Below are 11,097 nucleotides of genomic sequence, written 5' to 3'. Positions count from 1 at the left end.
GTAAACTGTAGCGAATAAAAATACTGAGATGTGTGTCACTGCAGTGGTACTAGCTAGAAAAGTAAGAACTCAGCACCATAGCTACAGCTGCAAGAAGGCTGCCTCTCTTGAAAAAAATAACTCCAAAACAGTCAGCAGTCATTTATTAGGGAAAGTTGGTCACTACAAAAACTGCTTCTGGTTTGCCCACATCTTTAAAGCCACTTGGTACCGTAAAGTGGCTTTCTCTAGATGTAAGAATAACAAGCATGCATTAAACTTTGGCAATTAAGTGTTGATAGCTTAATAAAAGTTTTTAGTATGAAATTTGCAATAACCATCAGCTATATATCTATCAAAATGGACACAGGATTGAAGAGCTCTGTGACATGGAAAACGTTTTGTATCTCATGATGATACACAGTGAATGCTTACACAAAGAATTCACTGGAGAACAGCAAGCCTCTGCCATTTCACACAGGTTCTCCAATCTCTCTGCAAAGAGAATAATTTTTTATGAAATAAAAGCCAGAAGTGCTTTCCCAAAGCAGCAGCAGAAACAGCACATCTTTCTCATGGCTGGTCATACTTACCCCACCCTCACCCCCCCAAGGAGCAATGCAATCTCATCACCTTTATGCTACACCACTGCACACAGCCAAATGACTCTGTCCTCGGAGATCTCGGATCTCAAAACTGCACTGCAATTAAAATACAAAGTAACACAACGGAGATGGTTTGCTGACCACAGGAACATGTTACACCCAGTTAGCTTACACCTAACTCATCTGCAGACTTTACAGACCAAAGTCTGGCACAAGTCAGGAACACACAAAACCTTTTCACACCAAGACAATCTTTTGGGCAGGCAAACTGGAAAGACCTCTTTTTCAGATGCCCTTCTCTTTCTAACAACAAGTACAGAATTAACCAGACAATCACATCTCGCTACTTGTAGCTTCATACAGCAACTTTCTTATTTTTTTCTTCTCCAGCCTGATTAACATTCACTAATTTATAGTAAGTGGATCTACAGAAGAGATAGATTAACAAACCTCAGAAGTTTCACAGGTATCTGAAAGCGTGAGAAGAGCCTTATCCACAGAACAAACATCAGGAGAAGAACCACCAAATATGGCATTAAGAAACGAAAACAAAACTGAATCTCATTTTGAAGCCACCACTGTACTTTTCAGAAGCCCAATTCACTGCTGGAGCACTGGGCTGGTAACACTGGATCTCACTGCTCCGAGGAGCCCGTGCTAGATGCTGCAGTTACCTCCTGTCTTGTCTAGATGCTGGAGTTAACTCCTGTCTTGTCAACAGCCTGCCATTTGTAACAACTGGTTTTTGAAGGACATTTGCATTGTCACTTCAAAACTCTTGAGTCAGATGGTTTGGGGGAAAATACAACCTGTCTAAGAAAGAAAAAAAAAAAAACTTTTTCAAGTTGTTTTATGCTGTTGCTCAGTCAATCCTTCTTCCTACTGTGAAAAATAAGGCATAAGTTCACAAAACTCCCATCTGGGAGTCTGTAGCTGGGCTATTCACTTCAAGGCAGCTACTAATTTCCAAGGGCTAAACCTCATCAACAGACAATTAACATACATTAAGTTCTTTGGCAATGCTGTTTTCCCAACTGAATTCCTAGCAAGGTGATGTTCTGCAAGTCCCCACAATGAAGGAATGAGGAAGCAACAAACTTCACTTCCCATTCCAGATCAAGATCCATACTGCCAGTTGGTATCCATATCTTCTAAGAAAATAATCTCCTACAATAATATACTGAAAAAGCTCAATGACTTTTGCAATCACAGATGAAGATTTAGAACTTCAGGACACCTGCACTAAACAAACAGGCAGCTGTTACTATTGACCCACATACAAATACTACTGTGCCCAGTGCCATTAATGCAGAATATTTCATTTGTTAGAGCAAAGCCAAATTTTAACTTCTACACACTTAATTCCTTTTCAGATCAAACTTCATTGCTGCCTCTTGCACTTTATACACCAGAGACACTCATGCAGAGCATCCTCCTCCAGTCCAATTAAAATTCTGCTTCCAACTCCCTCTGTCAAGTTTGCTGTGTTCCCATCTTCTCCCCAGCCATGTCAGCAGCTAGGACAACCATAGATGGAGCATGTTTGGCAGCTGAAATGACCCAGATGCTGAATCTGGAGCCATCTTCCCAGCTGCAGTAGCTGGGCTCACGTCCGACTCCTCAGCTGCTGGCTGTCAAGCTGCCCTCAAGCTGTGCCAAGTGTTCATCTCAAAGCTTTGACCAAAGTGGGGCAAATGCTCTAAATCTGTGAGGCCTGCTGACAAGAAGGATAACAAAGACTAAGGGTTTTTAAAGTAGGCAGTGGGGGAAACCAAACACCCTTCGTCCTTTCTCTTCTATCCCTCACTTTTTTCCACAATCTCTTTTCCTCTATTAATAAAAATTCCAGAAGAGCTGACTGGTGAGAGCACGTCTAATGTACCATGTCCCAGTATGAAGTACTGACTAGGAGATTCCCCTTCACTCATCAACATTACATGCAGTGGAAGGTGGCTCACGTACCACTGCATCAAGCCACAGGCATAGCAAGGGCTGGGAAATAATCTTTATTGAGGGAAAGGTGGAGACAGACAATTCCTTTATTTTATTACTCATTCTTTAAGCCTCCTAAACATCTTTAAACTGTCATACCTGCAGAAATTCTTGTACAAATCAGAAGAGACTATTTAATATCCTACTTCTGACCAATTTCATCATGACCTTAACCCAAGAAGGGACTTCTACATCCTCCATGACTCCTCACTGAGGAGCAAAAGAAAAGGCTTACCTTGATTCAATGGCCTCAGTCATTCAATTACCACTATGCGTTCTAATCTAGATTTAAGGAAGAGTATTTGAAGTTTTGGCCCTTTACCTCAATTCTACTCATCCTGGCATAGCACTCTACATGCTGATAAAATAAACAATCCCCACCCACCAGTGAAGTATCTCCATGTGGCCTATTTGCTAATGAGAAAAATAAGTCTTTTCTGAAATAGCAAGTCAAACTTAAAAACACCTCTTTCAGGTTTCTTGTATGTATTACAGTAGCTGTTACAGCTCCTGAAAGGAAAAACACTGTTTCAGAGAAAGTTTGTTTTTCTAAAATATCACGGTTAATAGTGAAGAATATTTTGTGCCTTTAATATTAAATAGCCTATGCCTTGCTATAAACCTAAGCACTTCCAAATTAAAAATAAAGATGATCTTCCGAGTAAATGGAGCAGCCTCAGTTAATTCTACCTAAATATTTTTGTAAAAGCTAATAGCATTTTTAAGACACATTCCCATTTTTAATTACTTTTGAAAACAGTAGTTCTGAAGCTAACTTCACCCTGCAGCACTTAGAAGTCACTACACTGAATTACAGGCATTAAGAACATTCAAGTGAAACACTTCAGATGCAAGAAGTGGACTGTATTTTAGAAATGTCAAAATTTAACAACCTATTAGTAAAGGAAAGAGACTGTCTACAGTATCATTTCTTTCCTTTAAGCCTCTTCTTTCAAGACAAGCAACTCAAAATCAGATGATCTGTAATTAGGAACCAGGATCCAACAAATGAACAATTTTTATTCTCTACTCAAGAGATTTCTTGTGGGATTGTGTGCAAGGAAATTAACAACTGCCAGCCTCAGTTTCTTTATGTGCAATCTGAATTAGATGTTGGGGGAGGGAGGAAGAGGCAACTTCAAGTTAAATAATTATTCATCATTATTTTAATTAAAATATACATATAAGCACTCAGTTTGCAGATCCAAAACACATGGAGTAAAAGAAGGTTACTACTCAGTTGAACTGGAACTCCAACCCTCGTTCCCACCTGCTCTGCAGTATTTGGAGAAAACACAGGATTTGCAGCACTCCTGCCATGAAGAAATCCAGGCTCTGCTAAGCCCCAAGGAAATAAAGTTGCAAAACAGAAGGTGCCTCACACAGCCAGACACAGCTACTTTTTTACACAGCAGAGACTATAATTTCAATATCCCAAAGTACTCAGCTACAGTAGTAGTTTAGAGTGTAAAAAAGACACTTACAATGAATAGTCAGTAAATAAAGCCAATTTACAGGACTCTAGAAAGCATAAAGAAACTTTCACCAGCTTCCCAGCTTAGTTAATAAAAACAAATCTATGTATTAGGCCCTTCAGAATAGAAACCACCTCTTCATTATGTTTCTACAGCACCTAGCAAAAGGAGGCCCTCAACCGGTAACTGAAAACGCAAGAAAATCCCAACAGAAATAATGATTTCTGCTTTTAAATGCTGTACTGGGAACCCTTTTTAAAAATAAAAATAACAGTAATAAAAAAAAACCAATAAGGCATTTGAAAAACTACTGATCAAGGCACTGTAATGTCCACCTACAGATTAGCACTGCACTTAAGAAAAATCCTAACAAAACAACTTGCTGCCTTTCAGTGGCCACATTTGCCAGCGTGAAAAGAGACTGCCACCCAGTGGACTACCAGCAAGAACACCAACTGCAAGCCATGACATTCGATCCAGAATTGTTGAAAAGTTTATTTTTAAGAAAGTGCGGTTATTTTTAGGATTTTCCCCATTAATACAATAATGTTTCAAATACATAAATTCACTTGTCATTCTGTTCTGCACCTGGAAAATCAACATTTGCATGAAGGCACTGTACGTATAAAGCTTTTCAGAATTACATGAAAAAAAAAAATCTACCAAATCAAGCTGTCACCAGAGAAACAGTTAACTAGTGCAATCACTCAGTTCAGAGGTGGGTTACGTTCTAAATGCAGCTTGTGCCATCCTTGGGAAGGCTTAAACCGAATTCACCTGTAATATGGCAATACTGAATAGCACATACAGAGAGTTTAACAGCTCTCGAGTGTAGTGGAGTTCATTTGTATTTGTAAAATCCTTCTCCAGTCTTCTTACCCAGCTTCTTTTCTTCTACCAGTTTATTCAGGAGTGGGCTGGGTGCAAAAAGAGGATTGTTGGGCTCTAATGAATGCCATCCTGGTGGAAGAAAACAAGTGTATGAATTAGTGGGAGTTCTGTTTATATTTAAAGATAACAAGAGAGCTGCATCTCCTTAGAAAAATATTACAACATCAGAAAACTGAAGGAGGTTTGGAACTTATCCTAGAGTCTCCGAGACCCTTCAATTCAGCTTCATAAAGCACAGATCAGTGTTGATGATTATAAGCAAATCTAGCAATTAGTCTTTAGGCATGGTCTACTCTGAACACCCTATAATCTCAATGACTGAGGATTTTTAATACTTTAAAGAAAGCTAAGGAGAACTTTTAAAATATAGTTAACTACAAGGAAATAAAACAAAGGTTATGCTGAAAAGAAATTCAAGTGGAAAGAAATTCCAAGTTGAATTTCTACCTGTGTAAGACATAGTCAGTTGGAACAATATAATACTGCTCCACAGTACTGGCTGAAAGAAAAAGAGGTTTCACTGAAGATACCATTTTGAAAGTGACATTCTGCCTCAGAGAATATTCAAGTTGCTTATTCAAAATAACAGAAGAATCATCAATAAGCTGTCACCAATTATGTCCTTTTTTTGTTATTGTACTGACATTTACCCACTTATCAAGTGAAGTGAAAGGGAGATGGTATACCTGCATCTTTTGAGGTATTTACTGAGGTTCCCATTACTTGAGAGTGAACATGGTTGGCAGAAAAAGAACAGGGAATCTCAACATTTGTTGCTTTTCATCAGAATTTCTTAACTCCAGAATGTCTCTCTTCCCACTGATTCTTTTTAGCTATATAAAGTTCTATTGATAATATTATTATTATTTTCCACTGGAACTTGATGAAGTCAGCAAAACCACCACTGTTCTGTCCCCATGTACATAGGGTACAGGCATACAGTTCAAATGCTGTACTCACACCGCATTCTGAGATTAATTCTCATTCCTTTCTCCTCAACAGTTAAAATGCTATGCCATAAACATACAGTTTAAACTAATTAAAAGTCAGATGTTCATTAGAACATTCATCTACAATTTAGTGAAAAAGGGGAAAAGTAGAAGAAAATAAGCATGCAGTACCATCTATAATGTATTTACTGGTATCCAACCCAACATAGTCCAGCAGTTCAAATGGACCCATGGGATAGCCAGCCCCAAGCTTCATAGCAACATCAATATCTTCCTTTGATGCATCTCCTAGAGAAAAGATTGACAGTTTGATGAACAGAGAAGATTCTGCACCTACTTGGCACCACTTATAAATAATTAACAAGGTGTTATTTCACCCTGGTGCAGCTCTTCACAGAAATCTCTGCACGTTTCAGAACCACAAAAGCTGGAGTCAGCACACACATGCTGGAGTATAAAGCTGAATCTCTCACAAAAAAAAAAAAAGGCAAAGGCCTTGCAGGCCCGCTTTCCATTTTTCTGGCTTCCCCTCGCATTTCAGTGTAGATCACTACACTACTGAATGAGCCACAGCTACTGTGCTCAACCCATTAGAAAGATTAGAGGAAGAATTCATCACTACAAAGAATCAAGAGCTTCTTTCAGAGGCAGCTGAACAGTGTAAGTAAGGAAAGATCTCAATTTCAACTTCATGAGATGAGCAGCAGCTTTTCAATGATGCACAGGACAGAGCCACCCTTACTTTACAGCAGGCAGAAGGCAAGCGACACGCAGCTGATGGACCAGGCAGGCATGGGGAGGGCAGCAGCAGCAGCTGAGTAACACAGTTACAACAGCTTTCATGGGAGGAAACCCATCAGCATCAGGGATGGCAGATAAGAGTGACCTGCAGAGACTACGCAGGTGCAGTTAAACTTGTGAATTCCAAAATTATTTAAAAAAATAAATAAATCAAAATTAGAAATTTGTTACTTCTACTTAGTCTGTGCCTACAAAAATACAAATTCTGCATTGCCACATTGTCACAGATAATATTCAGCTCATTCTTTTGCTTGGAATGCAGAGTGTATACTGTCATGAAAGCAGATGCACTTCTGCTTATTTCTAATGCGTATTTTGATAAAGGCAGCGCGCTTTGCAGATCCTATAAAAATGATGAAGTTAAATAAACCCCAGAGGTACCTGTAAAGTAACCACCACGCCTGATGCGTACAGGCATTCAGGGCATTCAAAAGCTCAACAGACATAGCCTATGTAATTTATACACCTAAGATCAGAGAATCCTAGAAATAAATTATCAAAACCTCTTGTAAGGGCAACAACTTCAGCAAAAGATCTGCATGAAGTAATATTTTTTATATAGCTCCTTTTACTCTTTAGAGATTTTTTTTTAACCACATTTTATTTCTGAGAAACTGGGAAAATTGGCCTTACTTAATTCTAAGACACATAAATCCTCAACTCGTTTGAAGCTGATGCAGATGTACACCTTTCATCAACAGATGTGTCCCACTTCGTTTGTCAAACCTGGGACTTGGCTACCTGACAGTATACAGATGTGTTACAATACAATTAAAAACAGTAAAAGGGCAAACAAGGGTTGTACCTCCAGTTTGTACGAGTCTCCTAGTATGAAGCAGATTTCCACAGGAAGTTGACTAACTGCTTTTTCAGTTTTCCACTAAGAATGGGGTGTTCCAGACCACCACACATTAATATTTATAATATGCCCCCTGTTTTAAATCACTGTTAATATACTAAAGGTATCTCATCTATGCAAAAGTGCACATTTAACCCAAGGAGATTTTTTATAAATAAAGATTCGAGGATTGACCTAATAAAATAGTATTTCAGTGCTTGGGGTTGCCAGGAAAGACACTCCATTTCATACTAATGTGGATTACAATCTGGCTAAAGTCTGAGAATTAACGCAAAGGATATGATAAAAATTTAACCTGATTCAACAGAAAACATGAATTAGAAGAAAGTCATCGGGCTTCTCAAAACATTAACCATCTTTGTAAATAGACTTCATTAGAGTTAAAAATTCATAAATGAACTTTAACAAGTTTGAAAATATCATACTGTTTAAGAAAATACAAAGAGAATAAAGATTAAATCTGTTCAGGCAGAAAACAGTCAATTTTAACGTACAATCTCAGTGACTGTTTCCTTCTACATTTAAATAAAAGTTCTATTGTCTCCTGAAATATGCATAATGATACATGTCACTTAACAAAGGCACCTCTTTTACACACACTGGAACACCCATACACTTCATTTAAAACTGTGACTTTTTCTAAGAGAATAATACCCCCTCACATCCATGCCTTTGCCTTTCAAGTCATTAAATTTGCTCTTTTCTCCCTTTGAGATGTAATTAGGTACATCTGTTGATGGATAAACAAGTAATGTTGGTTTATTTTTTTCCCCTGGAGATCAAACCATCCCTTCCATGTGCTATAAAAGCAATTTTTAATATTTAAAGCTTATTTGGTGGAATACTGATAATGGAGTGCTTTCATCTGTAAAAAAGCAATGATTTCAAAACCAAAATGTTTCAAATGACATTCTTAGCGGCACGGAGCTACGAGCAGAGCATTCAATATAAAAGCAATTATACTCCACAACTTCCTCTTTATCCACTACATTATTGGCTTGTTTCCTTTTCAAAACAATTATCAATGCTTTGAAAAATTTAGTGGTTCTTTGGGGATTCGTGCCTTTTTCTACCTACCCTCAGTATTAATATAAGAGACCATCAGTGAGATGGGAGTTCCTAAACAACTTATGTCTAAAGAAAGGACATAGAAGAGGAACAGGAGGTTTTATGAGGCAAGAGTTGAGCCCAAATCACTGGAATGCCAGTACCACAGTGTGACACTGAATATTATACTACTCACCTCACCTGCAAATTAGTGTTTTATTTCACAAGCCCAATGTAAGCAAACTCAGGAGAACTTTGCTAATGGTCCCATTATTTTCAGCCACTTTCATTAACATCTCTTGGGATGCAGAGAGGGAGGTTCCTGATTAGTTGGCAGAGGATTATTTTTAATGGCACTACACTCACCTTGTCATCTCCAAACCAGAAACATTTTCCACCACCACAAATTTCCCACACAAGTAACTAGTACCTCCCAACTCTGCATACACTGACATTTCAAAGTGGAGACAAGGTATTTCCAACTACATATATTGGCTCACATTTGATGTTCACTGTTCAATTCAAGCCTTTAAGGTCTGAAAGTTTTGAGGGAATTCCAAGGCTTTTCTGAAGGGATATAACATTTAGCAATGTCATATGTCAACACTCCCTGAAGTCAATATCCCAACAAGTACCTCTCTCAAAAAGTCGAACAGCTTCCATCATATATGGCACCAAGAGACGGTTTACAATAAACCCTGGTGTATCCTGTCAAAAGAAAAAGAGGGATTCTAAACAAACATTCTTTACCAATATTACACTCAAACACTACATGACAAATTAAAAAGTGGATGAAGACAATTACTGAATCAACTTTGGTGCTCTCTAAACTGTATTTTTCATCTAATTTATCTGTTCAGTATTAAAACACAAAAGATGAATTTCACAAACAAGGAATGGCACATAAACATTAATTATGACTGAGAACAATAGGACTACTACAAGCCCAACTCTATTAATCTTAAAACAATTTAATGTGGTCAGTTGGAAAATGCCTTTTCTTTAGCAAAATTCTCCTGATATAATTTCCTGAAGTATATGAGAACAGCAGTTCTTCCCTAAGGCTTTTTTTGTGTGTGTGTTCACTACTAGAAACACTCCTGGCAAAATAGTCTACTTCTTCCCCACTGCTTACTGGTAAACCATGCTTTTGAAAGTCAGGATCATTTCAATAGCAAACAGCAATGCTATCAATGAAAAGAGAAGAGATATGCTGTCAGAAGATGGTAACAAACTGGTAACGGAACTTCTTTTACACAAGCTTTAATCAAAACCAAAAATACAAAGAAAAGAGAAGGAGCTTTGCGAACACAGTAAGTGGTATTTCATACAGTACTACTATTTCAGATGTTTATTCTTCATTCCATTTTATCTCAATATTTAATCCAGAGAATTCCAAGCAACTTTTCTTCTACAAACAGGAATTAAAAAAAAAAGAGGAAAAAAGGATTCAGACATGGGAGACTGCATTATAACAATAATTCATCATATATTCTGCACATTATGTACTGCAAAACTGTGACAGAAACAGGAAAAAAGTCAACTAAGGCCACAGAGCAATTTAGCATTACAGTCAGAATTAAGAGTCCAGCATCCAGATGCTGAATTACTGGTAACTACTGGACTGCAGGCCCTTCTTTTTATGACCAAATATCTCCAGGGGGTTGTAAAACTCAAGGCAATAGTTTGTATAAAGCTACCCAGACCACAATTTTGGAAAAACTGTGCTTAGGAAGTAGGGTGTTCTTTTAGAGAAAAAAAATAAATCTGTGAAGCAATGAAGATTAATATGGATCTAGTTACTGCAGTCTAAAGAAAAACTTGCAATGAGCACACACCATGGAGGATTCATCCAACTGTCTCACAGTACAACAGGTAGCAGTCTTGCTTCTAGCATAACTAAAATGAGCTCCTGCTTAAGCTGTCTAGTGCAGGCTTCTGCAGAACTGGAAAAGAAAAAACAACTGTAAATCCTGGTACTTGTGAGTTTTGCTACTCTAGACAAGATGTCTAGAGATATTGGGAGGAATTTGTGGTAAATGTGTTTTCTTTGTTAAAATACTTCTAATAGGGAATAGAAACTGGAAAAAAAGCAGCCTGGAAATCCCTGAAGTGCTTTTACATCTACCAAATCCTACCAGCTCAAAAGTAACAGTTTTCAAGGACAGGTCTTCTGAACATCATACAATCAAAATGTACTCACCTTACAGCTGACAGGACTCTTTCCTACTGCTTTACTGAAATCCACAAGTGATTCAAAAGTCTTTTGGCTAGTCATTGGAGTCTTGATGACCTGGGCAGAGGGAAGTTGGGAGAGTGTAAGCACATTTATGAGCAGAATCTCTCTCATTTCCCAGTGCACCAATGATTAAACTGTAATTCAGAACACTATTCCAGAAATTCACAAAACATTTGTTTTCCAAAGAACAGTTTCAGTAGATATATATGTAACAGACACAGAAATCTCTTCTAAAGATAGATACAGCATTTTGCACATT

At 37.9% G+C, this 11,097-nt stretch overlaps 1 protein-coding gene across 1 annotated transcript; it reads right to left on the bottom strand.

The window, feature by feature from the left end:
• Window positions 1-4,527: 4,527 nt before the first annotated feature.
• Window positions 4,528-10,892, bottom strand: LOC104527652 (hydroxyacyl-coenzyme A dehydrogenase, mitochondrial-like; the record flags this gene model as incomplete). Its single annotated transcript, XM_010171429.2, has 4 exons — window positions 4,528-5,011; window positions 6,064-6,180; window positions 9,235-9,307; window positions 10,803-10,892. Coding segments are annotated over 4 exons (399 nt in total), but the record flags the coding sequence as incomplete, so codon positions are not given.
• Window positions 10,893-11,097: the final 205 nt, after the last annotated feature.

This window comes from Antrostomus carolinensis, unplaced genomic scaffold (genome assembly GCF_000700745.2).
Source record: "Antrostomus carolinensis isolate BGI_N321 unplaced genomic scaffold, ASM70074v2 scaffold31177, whole genome shotgun sequence".
NCBI classification, from domain to species: Eukaryota; Metazoa; Chordata; class Aves; order Caprimulgiformes; family Caprimulgidae; genus Antrostomus; species Antrostomus carolinensis.
This window is presented reverse-complemented; position numbering and strand designations above follow the sequence as displayed.